Source organism: Nannobrachium achirus (assembly GCF_963921795.1).
Source record: "Nannobrachium achirus genome assembly, chromosome: 13".
NCBI lineage: Eukaryota > Metazoa > Chordata > Actinopteri > Myctophiformes > Myctophidae > Nannobrachium > Nannobrachium achirus.
Genome location: NC_137833.1, coordinates 56345881 through 56365276, shown reverse-complemented (window position 1 = coordinate 56365276; position 19396 = coordinate 56345881). Strand labels below are relative to the sequence as shown.

Genomic DNA, 19396 nt, shown 5'->3' with positions numbered 1-19396 from the left:
ACATGAGAGGGTCTGCCTTATCACGGTTATCTGGCACTTCAGTCCTGCCTACGGAACTCGCCCTGTCGGCTCGTTCCTGCAGCAAGACTGTCGTGCCAGATAACCATGATAATGCACACCCTCTCGTGTAATATTGCTTGATTATGGGACATACAGTAACGTCATTCGTTGATTCAACATTCTACCCTTCAAAATTCTTCGCTTTAGAGGAAGTAGTGTGTGTCTCTCGTCCACAATGACTGAACCTCTCGCTGCATGAGATCACGTATCTCGTTCGTTCGTATCCCGATCGTTTTGCTTTCTTCAGGTATGGCATGAAAAGAGGGCATTTGCATTTCTTTCACCAAAACTGCATGGTCTGGAGGGGGCACTTTTTTACAGACGGGTAAAAGGGCAGGGGCTCAAGCCCCCTTTGATGTCTATGTGTGCACGTGCCTCACGATTCCTCTGTGTTTCCAGACTGTTCGTCGTGTCGTCACCGGGGCTCCCTGGATCCTCTGGGGCTTCGGGGGCTTCTGGGGGTGCTGGGCCTTCTGGGGGTGCTGGGGCTTCTGGGGGTGCTGGGGGTGCTGGGGGTGCTGGGGCTCCTGGGGGTGCTGCTGGGGCCCTTGGGGGCCTTGACCACGAACATCATTGAGTCTTTGGCCCTGTTGCCGAAACTTCGGCGAATCACGTCCACCGCATGCTGATGGCTCACTTCCTGCAGGGACTCGCCATCCACGGACACCAGCTCAAACCCCGCCTGCTCACGCACACACGCAGGCAGGCAGGCAGGCACACGCGCACGCACGCACGCACGCACGCACGCACGCACGCACGCACGCACGCACGCGCACGCACACACACACACACACACACACACACACACACACACACACACACACACACACACAAAGTACACTTTATTGGTAATATCAACATATATTCGTTACATCATACTGTAATAGACATCGCTAGAGGGCGCTATGGTTCCCTCATTTGTTTGTTTTGCACAAAAAAACATTCCTTGGGCTAAAAATGGCCCCAACAAAACTGTGAAAAGTGATGACTCATCACTATTATCACTAAACCATCGTTTCGTGGGTCAGTTTTTTTGCCCAAGGAAAGTTTTTTGTGCAAAACAAATGCTTGCAATGGATTCGGAATCATGACACAGACCCCTAGTTAGACTCCTCACATGCTACTTAAAGCAGATTTTTTTCCCTCCTGTATAGTGTATAGAAAGTCGATGGGAGCCCAACTTCATTTGTCACCGACTCGAGCACCCTCGCTAAATCATTAGAGCATGCCCTGGGCTACATCACTTTTAGACTGACTAGAAGTTCGCGGCCGCTGCGCGGCCGCTCACATCTAGAAATCGCGCCCTGACGGGCGCTCATATAAAAAAAAAAAAAAAAAAAAAAAAAAAAAAGGAAAAAAAAAAAAAAAAAAAAGTTGATGGTCAGCAAGGAACATGCGTTGTTGATTTTTGTATTATGTTTTTGAAACAATTGAACAACTGCTGAACGTGGAGTTGCAGATGCAAGACATTGGGACATACAGACATACAGACATACATACACACGACCCCATTCTGATTAGGTTGTGAGATTAGCATGAAATTGTATCTCCCTAAGGCCCCCGACTAACAAGCGATGAGGTGATATTTAGTCCCCCATCAAAAGTTCTCCTTTAACAGGAACGCATCTTTGTTACGCTAGATTTTCGCCACTTTAACCATTATTTTATGCTTTAACTATAAAAAAAATAGCAGACATACAAGCTCTCAGCGCGGCACCGATTGCCGCGCTGCGAGGTTGTAGATCTGCTATTTGTTTTAATCGTGAGCAATTGTGCAAATCTTTAAATGATCAAATACATATCCAGGAGTTCTTGACTTTAAAAGGTTTGAGCGTCGCTGGTCATAGAAACAAAGGTTTTTCAGAAAGCTGTTAGGGTTTAGAAGACATTTTTAGCTATTTTTCAGGCCCAAATGGGTCCATCTTCACCGTAACGGCGTACGTCTCTACACATTCTAGTTCTCCCCTTTGCTTCTGTCTCTCTTCATCCGCTAGGCATCCATCTGTTCATAGAACAACATTGGAGACAGGTTCTATAAATCTGCAGTGAAACATCTCTCTCTGTCTCTCTCTCTCTCTCTCTCTCTCTCTCTCTCTCTCTCTCTCTCTCTCTCTCTCTCTCTGCGGAGCCCTGATTTATGCCAGGGAGAAGCGGCTCTTCCCATTACTTTAATGTATTCACACTGAAGAACTGTACACACATAAAAGCTCTCTGTCAGCACAAGGTTGGTGAATAAGTACATGCACACAGAGAGAGAGACACACACCCCCGACAATAAGTACCTCCACACAGGAGCACACACACACACACACACACACACACACACACACACACACACACACACACACACACACACACACACACACACACACACACACACACACACACACTCCCTGACAGTGGAGGAAGAAATACTCCATTTACTTAGTGGCTTTTACTTAGTTATAAGTAAAAGTCCCTGTTTTAAAAATGTGACTTGAGTTAAAGTACCAATAAAGTATTGCCATTATATCGTCGTTGTCGGGTGGAAACCTTGTATGTCCAAAACCGTTCGCTTTTATCATTTAAAAAGATGAACTAAAGTAGTGAACAGCCAATCTACAAGCAGCCGATCTACAAGCACACAACGCCTCGCACCGCGAGGCGTTGTGTGCTTGTAGATCTGCTGTTTTCACTACTTGTGTGCGGCGGCCTTGTCTGATGAAGCAGAACACTTAGCGAAAAAGATTACACTTTTGAAACTTGGAGATACGAGGTTTCTGCCCAACAGTGACGATATTATATACTGTACTTGAAAAGCCAAAAGTTATTTTAGTGCAGAATGTCCCATCTCGTCGTCACCAAGTCCTCCTTTATGTTTTCCCTGAAGTTCAGAAAGTGTCAAAAACTTTTGAAAATAGTAAAATAATTATGCAGAATGTCCCATTTCCCAGAATATTTCGAAAATACAAGCTCACAACATGTCCCACTGCTACATGTTGTGAGCTTGTAGGTTAGAATAGATGAAGTATAAAGGGTACAATATTTGTCTCTGAGATGTAGTGGAGTAGAAATTTAAAGATGTATGTATGAAAGTTAATATACCTCTAAATTTGACCTAAATACATGTACTGTATGTGAGTACTTATTTACTTTCCTCCACTGCTCCTTAACACACACCCACACTTATCTACGTCCACACATTGATACGCACGCATGCACACACGCACACGCACACGCACACACACGCACACACATGCTCAAGAGTTCTGGCTGATTGTTTCCTGCAGGAGGAGAACAGAATTCTATGGAACCACGAAGACAGGAAGTTCCTGTGTGATGTCATCAGCAGTTGCCAAGGATGCACCTGCCAGCACTGTCAACCCCACTGAAGGTTAGCCACTCAAAACACACACACGCGCGCGAGCGTGCGCGTGTCCCTTTCCCTTTCCAGGCATTCAAAGTTATTCCCTGTTCACTCTTATCCAGGGGTCTTCAACAGGGGGTCCGGGACCCCCAGGGGGTCCTCAGAGTTACTACAGGGGGTCCTCCAAATCTTTGTTCCTCCTTTTTTATATTAAACACTTGAACCCTAGCGTCAATATTCGGAGAACTTTAGCCAAAAATAGCAGGTCTACAAGCTCACAACGCCTCGCGCCGAGCTTGTAGATCGGCTATTTTCGGCAAAGAGGTTTGGTGTAGAGGGGAAAAGAATGTAAAGTTGATCAAGTATTGACGGTTCAAGTGGTTAAATATCCGAAAACACCAATTGACATGAATCCAAAATACACTGATGATTGTGCTGTCAAACAATTAAACTATAATGGAATCTATGAAAAGGTTGTAGGATACCTGCTTTATCTCCTTCTCAGCTAAGGGGTCCTTGGCCTGAAAACGTTCAAGACCCCTGCTCTTATCCATTGTATCCACTTCTACCTACTACACATAAAATCCTCAGTGTTTTGTAACTCGGAGAGTGACCAAATGTGACCAATTACTCAATTGGTATTGATTGGGCATCGATTGCCATTTCACTTTATTTCCACCCGTAATAGTCCATTTGGTTAGATTGGTTCACTCTCTGAATTAAACAAACACTTGAGGGTTTTACTGTGGTAGTGTATATTCAGATTTGTGGTCACTTGCAAGTTGCTCTGGATAAGCGCTCGTACACACTGCACGACTTTTTGCGACAACCATTTTTTGCGCTCACCGACAAACCCGCAGATTGTCCCACCAAGACCCAGCAACCAATGGGTGCGAAGAGGGGTGGGACAACGGGCGGGACTTGACAAAGGGTGAATTCCTGAGTCCTGACTGAGCTGGTGTTGTCTAGAGTAGACCACACTCTCACATCACATCGCATAGATGCATTTAACTGTGTGAACAGGAGATTAGGGACACATACACACACCTCATTTAAGTGCTAGTCTTATCGTAGGTGTCTGAAGAGACGGGATGTTAACACCGGGGGGCAGCGCTCTCACTTCCTGCTGCACTCGCCATGTGAGAGATAACAGATCATGTGCAACCTTCCTGACATGGAATAGTAAATGCGACTCTGCCCTTGATACCCGCACATCTGACTAAACACGTCCAAAATATGTGCAACACCCACAGCCACAGTACTAGAGGGAGCGCAAACAATGAACTGGTAACACGCACCAAAAAGACAAATATGGGTAAATTCTCCTTCTACAACACTGCCACCCAAGTGTGGAATTCCTTGACACCTTCCCTTAAAACATATGTAGCTCACTGACCTCCTTCAAAACTGCCCTTAAAATTCACATTTCAGGAGGCCAGAGACGGAGATAGCTATCACTTTTCCCTTAGACAGGTGAGAAGTGATCTAAGATAAAATAGACACATTTTGTCTGTGTAAGGACATGTTGTTGATGACTCCTATAGTCCCAAATGCTTGGGAAACACTGCTAGTCAGCATCCAGGACCTTGGAAAGGCTGTCACCTGATATCTAGCTGTCAGGAAACCCTCGCGCTTAATGCATGTACGCACGTACCTGCACTCATGCACAAGCGTACACCATGTACACACTGTGTAATTATAAACCTGATACACCTGCACTGTACGCTAACAATTACCTGCAACGACCGACAATCGCGGGGTCATTGTGTCGTCTCGTCCTCTCAGTCACGCACTTTGACCTTTGAATTTGAACCCTTCCCCATATCCCACCCTCCCGAGCAGAGGCATAGCCAGGATTTACCAACTGGCTAGGCCTGGCACAATGTGGGTGGGCACAGATATGTGAGCTTATACATCTGCAATTTTAAAATAGCGAACATTTACATATTTAAAAGGACATAATACATTTCATTTGTCATGAAAGTGGACTTTCCAAGCAATATGGAGACGTTTTAATTTGAAAAATCGCTTCATATATTGACTAAACTACTGTATGGTCAAATCAAACTGTGGTGTCTTTCTTTGCTTCCTAGATAGCCGCGCATCGCCGCACGCATCGGCGCGCCGCACCGCACTGCACCGCTCCGCGAATGTTTCCGTTATTTTTGGGTGGGCACAAAAACTAAATGGGTGGGCCTAGTCAGGCCCACCCGTGGCTACGCTGCTGCTCCCGAGTGTCACAGAGGATTCACTGTCTATTTTGCACTGTGAAAACGTGATTAGTGCTTGACTGCTTTGTTTTTCCACTTTAAGACTTGAAGAATCAGTGTGTGCCGCCAAAATGACGTGCATTACTGTGTTAATTCTTTATGCTACTGTATGTTTATGAATTGAATTACGTATAAGACCACAATGGAAACAAGTCCCGGGGACATTGTGGTGTTTTCCTTTTAGCCTTAATGTCTTACTGTGCCACGTGCTGCTTACATTTCTAACTAATAAAGTATTCAATAAATAAAATAAGATAAATGCGTGCGTGCGTGCGTGCGTGCGTGCGTGCGCGTGTTTGAGTGAGCCAGGTCAGGATGGTGGATGACTGTTGAGCCAGCATGCAGGCAATATATACCAACACATTAGCGGAGCAGCACCCATGTAGCTCATCAATAATTACACAGATGAGCCACTTGAGACGCTCTCGGCTCTTCCCCAACACCCCCTGCTCATAGACAACCACTTACTGTATAAGAATAACTCATATCCACAGCCCAGTAGACTGACAGACTGACTGACTGAATTACTGACTGACTGTCAAAACATGACTTATACCTGAGTGAACAGCTCTCATACCTTTGGCTTACATCATTGAATAATTTAGGAACAGAAGTCAAGGAGCATTTTCTAAGGACAAGTTGCTGTTGTTTAACTCCTTTAAGGACTTAATTGCACCCCGCGCCGATTACACTAAATTACATTGGTGGTAATTGGGCCAGCGGGCTTCGGGGCGCCGAAGCACGCCAATTACACCGAATTACCACTGATGATAATAAGCTATCGTCTTTCTTTCCGTTATGAGGCAAGTTAAGAAGCGCCTGCACACTGACATGGTGAGCAAAAATCCGGAATATAAATTCTTGCCTTCTGGCCAACGGTTAGAGGCCCCTGCAACTAAAAACAACAGCTACAAATTCTCATTTATACCCGCTTTCATTCGTGCCATCAATAATGGAAGCAGGAGGAGGTAGCCTGCTGTCCATAGTTATCGAGGTGGGAGGATGGTTTTTGGTACAATTATACAGTACTTGTGCGTTTTATTACTGGATACTGTGATGTCTATGTTCTTGTTTGTGTATGTTTACTGTGTTTTTAGAGTCTTATCATCTGCTGTAACATGAATCTTTGGAATGCAGACTCCTTCAGACGCCTTAGACATTTTTAAAAACGTATCTCTTTTGCCTACACTACGGTCTGCCTTAATCTCTGAACTTCACTTGTATGACCTAACCCTGCTCGGTGTCTTTTAGATTGTGTTGTTTTATTTTATCCAATTTTGTTTTTCCTTTCATTTTCATCTTCAGCTGTGTACTGCTACATGGAAATTGTTTGACCATGTGTGCTGGCACTTCTTAATGTTTTCCCTCCTTTCTTTTGTGTTGTTTTGTGTTTGCTGTTTGCTTTGTTGTGAAGTGCACAGAGACCCCTTGGGGTGATGTTGCACTATAAATAAAAAATAAACTGAAACTGAACTGAATTGCCAACTTTGGGACATGCTAATAAACCTTGACTGTGACCTTGAGTATGTATGACTTGTCTGCATTCTGAACTTGAGGCCCTGATGGTCCAAGATGCCTTGCTCACCTTCAGGATGTCACTGGTGGAGGCAGCTCCCCCGGGGAAGATCTTCTGGATCTTTATCATGGGTTGGATCCTACACTCCATCCCCCCGGAGATGCTGATACCTGTGAACACCCAGGGGAAACATCATACGCGTCAACTGTCAGACGTAAAGGCTTTAACCCATTCAGGCCGGGAACACATTTTAAAGTAGTACGGTACATGTACAGTATGTAGCAACAGATTAGTTTTTGTAATTTTTGAATAATATTTGTCATTTTTCAGAAAATGTGGGGTCGGTACTTTTTGAGAGGAACCATGAGGAAAAGCGTTGCTAAAATTGGAACGATACAGAGAAGATTAAGATTGACTCTACATGGTTCTCGTCGTGGTTCTCTAATATTCTCTGTATCGTTCCAATTTTAGCCCAAAGACAGCGCCCCGTTGCCAACAAAGGGCATTTTGGTATTGCATCTGAAATGGCTTGGAATTAGAGACAGACAGAACATGAAATTTCAATATCCGAGTGGTTGTTTAGGCTAAAACCTGTATAAAACCGTATTATGGACCAATATTTATATAAAATATATATATATATTTTTTGAAAAGCATGGTGGGGCCCCTTTAAATTATTTCTGTTCAGCACAGAGTCATGCCCTGACCTCTACTGGAGAGGCAATGAACAGGGGGAGGCTACAGATGGATTATTTTAGTGTATGCTTGAACAATAGACTAATGTTGATGATGACATATTAGCATGCACAATATTGTTTATAATGTACTGTATGTTATTTACTTCTATTCATGGGTTTCACTTGTAGTCCTACACCGGCCATGTTGAGGACCAACACAGGTGTTCTGATTGGCGTAGAACACTTCTATGCCAATCAGACAAATTGAAACACCTGTGTTGGTCCTCAACATGGCCGTGTAGCACTACAAGTGAAACCCATGAATTTAAGTGAGTGCTTGAGGAAGATCTAGTTTGGTCAATGCTGGGGGGCAGGAAAATTGCACACAGCATGACCTGCCTGCACCAACATCTCTTGTGCTACAGTACATCTCTCCTATTCTGAAATACAGTTAGAACAATTTTACAATTTTGCACCCTGACGTTAGCCTTTGACCTTTCCACTGCTAAAATGTCTAATCTCTTTGGGGTAGCCTACTGATCCTGCTGATCATTCCCACCAAGTTTCATGAAAATCTCTCCAAAAGAAAAGTCTGGTTTTGGAGTCATGTTACTTACAGACGGACAAACAAACAGACACAGGGATAAGGCCAATTACAATACTGTGTTGTTTGTTGCTGCAGGCAGGTAATAAAACATGCATGGGAGCCTCAATCCAGAATATATTATTCTGTAAAACTTAACTAAACATTTTTGCATTTGGCACTAGGGATGGAGCTCGAAAGAAGGGTCCGCTACACACTCGATATCAAATGTATTGAGGCTTATCAGGGCTTATCAGGCTTGTTATTGAGCATATAGGCCCATGACGTCATGTTTAAACAATCAAGACAAGAGGCGATCAAGAAATTATTACAGTACTATTCATAATATAAAGCCATTTAACACTTATTGAACACTAACAAATGATTGTTTTAATGATATTTAATGATAAGATTTGATACTTTTGTCAATTGTCATCTTCATATGGTGGTCAGCAACAAACTCACAGTCACAACAACTGTCCAATAAAAAAGATACCAGTTCTGTTCAGAATTTGTCGTCTCGCATCTTTACACAACATATTAGAAAACACTCAATATGGGCTCGATACAAGTTCAGAATTTGTCCTCTCACATCTTTCCACAACATTAGAAAACGCTCAATAGTGGGCTCGATAAAAGCCCCACTCAATAAGCAGGGTTGATAAGGTGCTCATTATCAATATAAATTAACAAGCTCCATCCCTATTCGGCACTCACCAAGGGACGGCCTGGACTTGGAGATGGTCACCGTCTTGATCTCATACTGCTGGATTGGATAGATGACCCTCTTCTGCTGCTGCTGCTGACCAGCCTCCTGCGCGTGTCCGTGCGCCTGCCGAACACTCCTGACCACCGCGGACGGACTGCGCTCCCTGGGGCGGGGCTCCCGCGCCTCCACCAGGGGCGACCTCGGCCGCGGCTGGGAGGGCACGCGCACGCTGGTCTCCGTGTAGCCCTCCTCCTGTCGCGTCCGCCTGCCGTGCGCGCTGTCCGGGCTGCTCGCCCCCCTCCTGGGCCTCCTGTGGCCCCCCCCGTTCCTCACCGGGGACCTCCCCCTCTCGGGGGTGGCGTCTCCCTGGTCAGACACGGACAGCAGCGAAGCCTCGTCGACATGCGGGGCCGCGCCGTCGTCGTCTGACCTGTAAAGCAGTGTTGTAAAGTAACTATTAAGTGCATTTACTGAAATATTCCACTTAAAGGACAACTCCGCCCTAAATAACATCTAGGCTCATTTTCCTACTGATAATGATTAGGGATGGAGCTCAAAACACGAGCCTGTTTGAAACTCGATGTATTGAGTACCCTGTATGTATCAATAGGTTTTGGGCTTATCAAGCCTGTTATCGAGCATAGCGGCTCATGACGTCATGTTTAAACAATCAAGTCAAAGGGCGATCAAGATTTGTGAAGAATTTGTACTTTACTGGAGTATTTCCAATTCCCAATACTTTTACTTCTACTCCACTACATCTCAGAGGCAAATGCTGTAGGCCTACTTTTACTCCACTACACTTTTTTGAAAACTTTAGTTACTAGTTACTTTGCGGATATAAAGTATATTACAAAACACACATTAAGCACTTTAGCCCTATTTTATTACCTAGGCGATTTGAAAATAGCCGATCTACAGACTCACAATGCGTCACATCGGGACACATTGTGGGCTTGTAGATCTGCTATTTTCAGACATTTGTACTTTTACTTTTACTTGTAACAGAGTATTTCTACATTGCAGTATTGATACTTTTACTTAAGTAAAACATCTGAGTACTTTTCCCACCACTACCTGTAAGGGGAGCGGTACGGCTGGCGCCCGCGCTGATGGGCAGCGCCGTGCGGAGACTCTCTGTGAGAGGGCGAGGGGCTGGGCGTGCGGGACGGCGGGGTGGAGGAGGGGAGGTAACTGTCCACGGGAACGTCCAGGAGAGGGGCGAAGGCGTGCGAGGGGGACAAGTGGCCGGTGTGAAGGCCGGACCGGCGCAGTCTCTCCAGGTCGTCGTTCAGCTGACGGTCCTTGCCGACCCTGTCCTGCTGGACTGTCTGGAGATGGAATCCACCTCTGGAGTCTGGACACACACATGCAGACACAGTTACACACGCAGGCACGCACAGGGCTGTCGCACCAAATTCTGGGCCCTGGGTGCAAGGATTCACTCACATTTTGTGCTTTAACAGATATACAAGCTCTCGCTGCGAGCTTGTAGATCTGCTATTTTTTTTAAATTGTGAAAATTTGTCCAAGTCTTTGAATATTTCAAATCCTTCTAAGGTTTCTTTTTTTGAAAAACCTATGTTTCTATGTCAGTGGTGCTAAAAACATTTTTATGTGATGGACTCCCAAAATGTATTTGGCCACAGACCCCCATCTCAAAATATTTAGTTCCAGAGGTCACCCCAGACGCAAAATTTTAGTTACGAATGTTCCCTTAAAAAGTACATATATTCAAAGATTTGCACACCTTTTCACGACTTTTCATTTTTCTATAGCTAAAGTTTAAAATAATTAAGGCCCCTCCACCTTGGGCCATAGTAAATCACTGTTTTTGGATCGGCACTTTTGAACCACAAGGTGTCAGCCTCCAGGAAGAAATCCAAAATACAAAGGGAATACATAATTGCTCATAACAACCACGCCAATGGGTCTAATGAAGTACTGTCAACGACCTCATAGACACATGAAAACCAGAAAAAGTACAAAACTATGGCACCACCTCTTTAAGAAAATACTGGTCTGCAACTGAGAGTTACAGTATATCATATTAAACAGTGTTCATCTTAAAGGAGTAGTTCACCCCCAAAATGACTTTTTTTCTATTGATTACTCATGCCATGGAGAGTAGAGTTCAATAATTTTTTTGGGGTTTTTGTCACATTCCTAAGACAAAAATTTGATTTGAGTAAATTTACCCCCATTGATTCTGGATGGTGACCCGTTTCGAAACGGGTCACCATCCGGAATGAATGGGGGTAAATTTATTGTTATCACATTTTTGTCTTAGGAATGTGACAAAAACCAAAAAGTATTATTGAACTCTACTCTCCATGGCATGAGTAATCAATAGAAAAAAAGTCATTTTGGGGGTGAACTACTCCTTTAAGTGAACACTTAGGATTTTACAGTATAGAGGGTTATGACCTAAACGCCATATCACACTGGAGGGTCCTGACATTCTAAACTTTTAGAATCACTGCCCCCTAACCTGTGACCCCCGGAGAGAGTGATACGGCCTGGGGTCACTCTGAGCTGGTTGGATTCTTGAATGGAGCGAGCTAATGAAAAGGCTCAAAGGCGTCCGCCTGTATTGTTTAAGCCCCAGGCAGGGATGTGCAGAGAATATTAGAGAGGCAGGGGCTGAAATTTCTAAAATGGCCTTTTTGGTAAAATAGCAGACCTCCAAGCTCACAACGCGTCGCAGCGTGACACATTGTGAACTTCGTGGTCAGCTATTTTCAGTGCTTGATACCACACTGAACTAAAACTAAAGTCAATACTGGAGATGTGGCCTGTGGCGTAATGTGATTTCTACACAGAGAGGGCAATTCCTTCAACATAAGATGCTGCGTTCAAGTTCAGGAGAGTTTGGAGAAGACAATTCTCTTGAATGCTGCCTTCAGCAAGGAAAGAGGGCGTTTGCATTTGTTTCACCATAGTAAAAACTGCATTCATGGTCTGTAGGGGGCACTTTTTACAGACGGATGGGCAGGGGCTCAAGCCCCCTTTGATGTCAATGTGTGCACGTGCCTGGCCCCAGGCCTGTCTAAAGACCCACCACCACTCCTTTTTGGGTGCCACAGACATGTAATGCAAGCCCGCGCTTTGACACAGAATATGGAAGCCAGGTTGTTGGCTAATACACACTGTGAACTCACGCACGCGTGCACACTCACACACACACACACACACACACACACACACACACACACACACACACACACACACACACACACACACACACACACACACACTGGAGTTGAGCTCACTTGGGACGGGCGTGATGAGGCGCCGTTGAGGGGTTCCGCCTCGAGGTGAGCGCAGCGCTGGAGAGTGCACTGCAACGAAAGAACCACATGAAGATGCTACTGAATACACACCTCTGGACTAGAATACACACCTGCTTTGGTTTAGACCAGTGGTTCTGGGGAGGCCCCCAGATAATTAACTTAATGTGCAACATTGTATTCTCACTCTACAGTAAACAAACCAACAAACCAAAGCGTTTATGGGGTATGTGCAGCACATTTCTAAAAATGACTTTTAAGAACCTAAAATGAAACATAGAATTAAATAAGACCATTACGGCGTTAAAAGTCATCAACAAGCGACAGGGTATACCAGAAAGAATTGTTAAATATTGGCCAAATTGTCGGATATTACCTAAGAAAGCGGCTAATATTGTGAAAATTGATCTACCGGTACATGTTCACAAGAGCATGTAGATCGGCTAACAAATTAATTAGAGGCTTTGTAATTAATACATCGAAATGAATCGCATGTTTAATCACAAATAAATATTTGACCTGAGAAGCAATTTTGTTTAATTTAAATGCATTTTGGTATACAAGTGAGTTTTTGAAATCAAAATTTCCCATCCACAAAGCCGAGCAAATACAGTAAGTGGTCTGATTGGCGGCTTCTCCCATTACGTGCATTGGGGTTTGTTGACTGTTGGTTGGTGTACCGGGTATGATCGGTACGCCTGAAACTCGTCCACTGAGAAACTAAGCAGTGCAAAAACGAAGTGCGATTAAAATCCGGTATTCTTTTTTTATCGTGTTGATTTTCTGTCATTAACTAATCCAAATTAATCAGTATTAAGTCCCAGCCCTAGAAAAAACATTCAAATGTGAAACTTGGAGATACAAGGTTTCTGCACGACAGTGACGATATGCGTATATCTCCTCACCAGAGCGGGTCTTCAGGATGTCGTAAGCTTCCGTTTCATAAGGCATCACCATGCTGTCAAACCTGCCTGTTTCAAACGGGGGGATCAGCATCCTGCAAAGCATGAGATAAGACAGTTACACAACACGCACGCATGCACGCACACACACACACACACACACACACACACATACACACAAGCGCGCACTCACATACGCACGCACGCACATATACACACACACACACACGCACGTGCACGCACACACAACACACACACACACACACACACACACACACCCAGTGGTGTAAAGCAACTAAGCACGTCTACCTACTTACTTACGTACTGTACAGTAAAGGGGAGGTAAATGCAAATTATTTTTCCTTTTTTTATGTTGTGATGTTGAAGTGAATACAAAGGACCACAATGTCACAAAACCACTGGGCCGACCAATCAGTGACTGGGATTTTGTGCACGTTGCCAGTAGATCTTCAGCATCCAGTGAGGCCACCCACGTTATGTGTTTGAGTCGCTGTTGGGAGTCATGGCTGCCAGTTCCCACCTGATGTTGTGAGGGAGTTCTGACTGCCCCAGACCGTACTGAATAACTGCCAACTTGCATAACGTCTTCAGACTAGGACTTAAATCCAAGATGAACATCTTATTTGAAATTGTTTTTTTGAAATACGAATTGTCTTTAATCCATGTGTATCCTCCAAACAGGATGACACGATCTCCAACTATGCCACAGCCCATTGAAGCCGACAAACACAGGCCTTTCCCCTTTGGCACAACCTTCTTCCAGGAGAAGGTCTCTGGATTAAATCTCCACAGATCACTGTATATCTGGTGCAAAGTATAATGGTCGCCACCAAATATGTACAGCTCTCCATTGTAGGCAATGGCTGAGTGATTGTAGCGTCGTTCTGGACGAAGCTGTGCAGAAGGTGTGCTCAGCCAGCAGTTGGTCTCTGTGTCAAACACCCTGATGTTGTGCTGGAACCCCCAGCCCCCAAATACAAACATCTTTGTCCCGATGATGGTTGCAGAATGGCGTGATGAAGCCGGCGCTGGAATGCCTCTGGTGTTGATTAAAGCCCAAACCATGGTGGTGGTGTCCAACGTGTAGATGTCTTTGGTGTCTTTTGGCTGTGCGGTTCTTCCTCCATAGACATACATGACCTTTCCCAAGACACAGGCTGAGTGGTTGAACCTTCGCTCTGGAACAGTCCCCGAAACCATAGGTTTGGACCATCCGTGGGTGTCGACCTCAAATGCATAAAGCGCGTCGTTTTCTAACTTCTCTTCCCTGTATCCCCCCCAGATGTAGATGGTATCTTCTATTAGCACAGCTGTGTGGCAGAAGCGCTTGGAGGGGACCTCGATGGGACATCCTTCTCTTCCAGGCGTCACTGGAGGCAACGTCGTCCAGCGCATAGACACTGTGTTGAAGACGTGTACTTCAATCTGGTCAGTGTCATCCTTGTTAAAGCAAAGCCCTCCAATGGCATAAAGCTTGTGTCCAACTGTCACAGATGTAAGAATTCCTTTCGGTCCATCCAGATCCACAGTCCACCTCAACATTTTACACACAAAGGCAACAACTGAACAATTTCAACAATTCTGGCCTGTAATAGAATACAGTTACCTTGTGCACACCACCACTTATATTGTTAGAGACCTACAAGTAGTTATGTCATGTTGATGGCTTCAGTCTTGTCCAAATATGGAGTTCTAGCCTCACATTCTTCCTAAATCCCTTTTTACAGCACTTCTCTGCTGTTTCTAAACACACCGATGAGCTAACATGCAGAAGTTACCCCATGGTAACCATGGTAATAGTCCTGGCATTTCGGGCAGTGGTGACATCTCTACACCAGGTGATGTCTGGGGGGGGGGAGCTTCTAACGAATGGTAGAAGATGACACGCATACTGTACTTAAGTAGTTTTGAGGTATTTGTATTTTACTTAGTATAAAGTATTTCCCATTTCCAATACTTCTACTCCGCTACATCTCGGATCGAAATATTGTACTTTTACTCCACTACACGTATTTGAAAACTACAGTTACTAGTTACTTTGTAGATTTGGATTGTTATTCAAAAACATACATTAACCACTTCAGCCCTATATATATTTCGTCAATTTGAAAAATTACAGATCTGCAAGGTCACAATGTGCCGCGATGCAATGCATTGTGAGCTTGTAGATCTGCTATTTTTTATATACATTGGAAAACTTAAAATGGAACATTCTGCATAATGTGTACTTTTACTTTTGGTACTTTAAGTACATTTTGATACCAATACTTTCGTACTTTTACTCACATAAATGTATGATTCCGGACTTTTACTTGTAACAGAGTATTTCTATATTGCAGTATTATTGATAATTTTGCTTAAGTAAACATGTGAGTACTTTTTCACTGCACACACACACACACACACACACACACACACACACACACACACACACACACACACACACACGCACACACACACACGCACACACACACATGCACACGCACACGCACACACACACACATGCACAAACACTCACCTTATGTCTCTGAGCAGCAGCAGTTTCTCTGGCTTGTCCAGGATGGCCAGAAGGGGGCGCACTAGATCTTCAATCACATTGTCTGACAGAAACTACAGAGACAGATAGGAATGAAGAGACACTGAGTTTGTTACAGTATGTTTGCAATTGTCAAACTACTGTATGCCTAAAGATGCTACTGTATAGTTTCTATAGTGGGACCCACCACGGAATGAGTCCAAATTCAATTGTATCAGTTTTAACTTTGGACTGAGTGACCAGCAGCCCCTACACCTTTTCATATCGGTATAGTAGTACAACAACAATAATAATAATAATAACTAGAACTGCACTCTATCGAGATGCCAACTTACGCCAAGTGCCAACATGGCCTACTTGTGCAGAGGGCGCCATAATGTGTGCTCTGCTGGCTTAGCAGGAATGCTCTTATATACCAAACTCTGCTGACATCACCAGTGGCATCACCACGAATGCTGGTCCCTCATTGGCTGTTAACGATGACGTTGCCAAGGATGCTGGTCCCTGATTAGGCTACGGTCTTCAACAAGTGGAGACCGACATACATACCCAGCCGATTACAGTACTTGTGCGCTCTGCTTGCGCAAGTAATAATATCTAGAAAGGTGCAATTATGGGAAATTGCAAGTGTGGTTGCCATACATCACAGAGTTCATGGAGTAACATTTAGACAATGAGAACTGCACTCTGTCGAGGTGCCAACTTGCTCCTTGTGCACAAGTGGGCCATGTATGGCCCACTTGTGCGCCAACAGAGTGCCATGAGGTGCTGCTGGTGATGCCAATGAGGAAGCTGCAAAAAGATGACGTCACGAGAATGCTAGTTCCTCATTGGCTAAATGTTACTCCATAAACTCGGACCGAGAACAATATTGTGTTGCCCTTCAGACAACCACACAAATAATGTTCTATAGTGAAGTTAACAGTCTCCAGGGACGCTCAGGGTTCCAGGGGGGGTTAGTTCTAGGTGGACATTTACAGGTCTGTGACACTGAGGCGCCTTTTCCACCGGCAAAGAACCTGTTCAGGTTCTTTCTCCCGCCTATGGACTGTCAACTTTCTTGGAACTTTGGTTCGTTCTTGCGAACCGGCCCCGAACCAACTCGAAAGAAACCGAACCGGTTCTTTGCCGGTGGAAAAGGCCCTTGAGAGTGTAACAAATGGAACCAAATTAATGGTCCGTTAAGTTCCATGTGTCACACTCTTATTGAGTTATGGCTGTCCTTGAAATTAGGCAACAGAGTCTTATGCACACCTGATCAAAGTTTAGTGATGGGTGCGTAGGCGGGGGTCAACATCATCTCAAAACATGCACAAGAAGTACAGGGCCCGCACACCATCTTCAACTTGCCAAAAAAACTCTTTTTAAATAAAAAGAGTTTTTTTGGCAAGTTGAAGATGGTGTGCGGGCCCTGTACTTCTTGTGCATGTTTTGAGATGTCCTTGAAATTAAAAAGAAAAACCATTTGATAGCCACTGATAAGTCATTGATGGGTACACGGTGCCACCACTTGTGCTCTAATTGGGTCTAATATGTTATGCAGCGTTGGCGGTTGAGCTGAGCTGATCCTTTCAGAGTGACCAGTCAGTGTGAGCGTGCGGGCTGACAGACAGAAGGATCAGATGGTCACCGATATCTGATCCCATCTCATAAATCACACGCTAAACCCCTCTGGTGTCACCGGGGCCACCGTCACATGCAGAGTTTAGTGTCTGGTCCTGTTCCAGACCCATGAAGAAACAATGCCACTACAGTGCAGTGGCGTCAGTTCAGCAAAAGCTAAGGTATGGCAACATGACTGGTGTCTTGCACGCGTGCGAAGGCGCTAGGGGTGCAGGAAAAAATGTATTCGAACTCGAATCGCATTTCGATGCTCATTTTTCAAAAATCTATTTTTATTAGATATTATTCATTAGATATTATGATTTTTATGATTTTCTTTTTATTTTATGATTTTTTTATTTTATGATTTTTTTTATTTTATGATCTTTTTATTACGATTTGTTATTAGATATTATGTTGTGTTTGTACAAGTTAAAAGAATGTGTGCACGCATGAATAAATCAGATATGTTGTTTTAGATTTACCTATGTGTGTTTACATTATTGCAATACGTTGATAAAACCTTTACAATTATAAAAGCTACGTAAATGTACTCTGCTTTCATGCCAGCAGACTGGAGTAGATGCTGATATCCTATGAATTGAATAGAGAATCATTTTGAATCGAGAATCGTTTTGAATCGAAAACCGTTTTTATTTTTTTATTTTTTATTTTTTTTATAATTTTTATCCCACAATTTTGTAACCCATTTTTTCACCCAGTGCTAATTGCCTATGTAATCCTGGGCTCTGCTCTCCCTCTGCCGCGGCTGGGGAGACAACGGACTGACCTCATGCTTCCTTCTATGCATGAGGAGTCCAAGTTGCTTCTTTTCACCTGACAGTGGAGATTTCCCTGGTTTGGACGTAGCGCGTGGAAGGAACACGTTATTCCAACCAGTTCCTTTCCCCTCCATCAGGCGCCCCGGCTGGCCAGGGGGAGGCATTATTGAGACCAGGATTACGTGCATGTTTTTGTGAGGGTATCAACCCTAGGAGACACGGGGAGAACATGCAAACTCCACACAGAAAGGCCCTATCGCCAACCCCACCTAGGGTGTGGGCGCTGATGACGCGGAGGAGGAACACGCCGCCAGCGCCCACAGCGTCCCCCGGTGGGAATCGAACCCAGGACCTTCTTGCTGTGAGGCCAAGCGCTAACCATTGCGCCACCGTGCCCCTGAAAAATCATTTTTAAATCGAAAAATAATCGTTTCTGAATCAAAAAAATATATATATCGAAACGTGACCCCAAGAATCGATTCTGAATCAAATCGTGGGTTACCCAAAGATTCGCAGCCCGAGAAGGTGCTGTCCGGCTCTGCTGTAAGAGGAGACCAGAGACCAGACCAGACCAGATCCACAAACACTCCCACTTTCTGGACCTCCTCTCTTACAGGGAGGAGGACATCAGGGTCAGCACCAGCCTTGTAATCATTTCCATTCCTCAACACTATAGACCAGTAACCATTGTCAGACTTCAGTCTGAACCATCCCTTCCTGTTGATGGACTCTCTGGCCACTCCTAGATCCCAGCCAGTCTAAGATTTTAGTTGACAAAATCTACAGTTGATTTTGTCGACGGAAATGTATTTTAGCACTGACTTGATGGCGTCATAATGGCTGAGTTTACACTTTTTTGCACTCTGAAAACAGCAGATCTACAAGCTCACGTGTCCCTCTGCAAAAAACAAAAAAAAACAAACCTCGGTTCAAAGTGAAGCGGTGAATTTGAGCATAATATTGTCTGGAGAGCCAAATTGTCATGTGAAGCTTGACCAATCCTCAATTCTTCATTCTGGACTGGACAGGTACGGGACAGGTACGGGACAGGTACAGGACAGACAAAGCCACACCTTGGAAGCGGCTTTCACCGCTTCAAAAA

General features: G+C 44.4%; 1 protein-coding gene across 1 annotated transcript in view; it reads right to left on the bottom strand.

Annotated features, from left to right (window-relative positions):
* Positions 1-475: 475 nt before the first annotated feature.
* Positions 476-19396, bottom strand: part of LOC308297458 (PDZ domain-containing protein 7-like) — a gene marked incomplete at both ends in the record, with an annotated part of 72304 nt that continues 53383 nt past the window's right edge. Inside the window, 7 exons of the mRNA XM_080740864.1 lie at positions 476-742; positions 7262-7362; positions 9170-9591; positions 10239-10518; positions 12434-12502; positions 13357-13448; positions 15893-15984. Coding sequence (XP_080596990.1) covers positions 476-742; positions 7262-7362; positions 9170-9591; positions 10239-10518; positions 12434-12502; positions 13357-13448; positions 15893-15984 — 1323 coding nt within the window. The remainder of the gene's footprint in view (positions 743-7261; positions 7363-9169; positions 9592-10238; positions 10519-12433; positions 12503-13356; positions 13449-15892; positions 15985-19396) is intronic.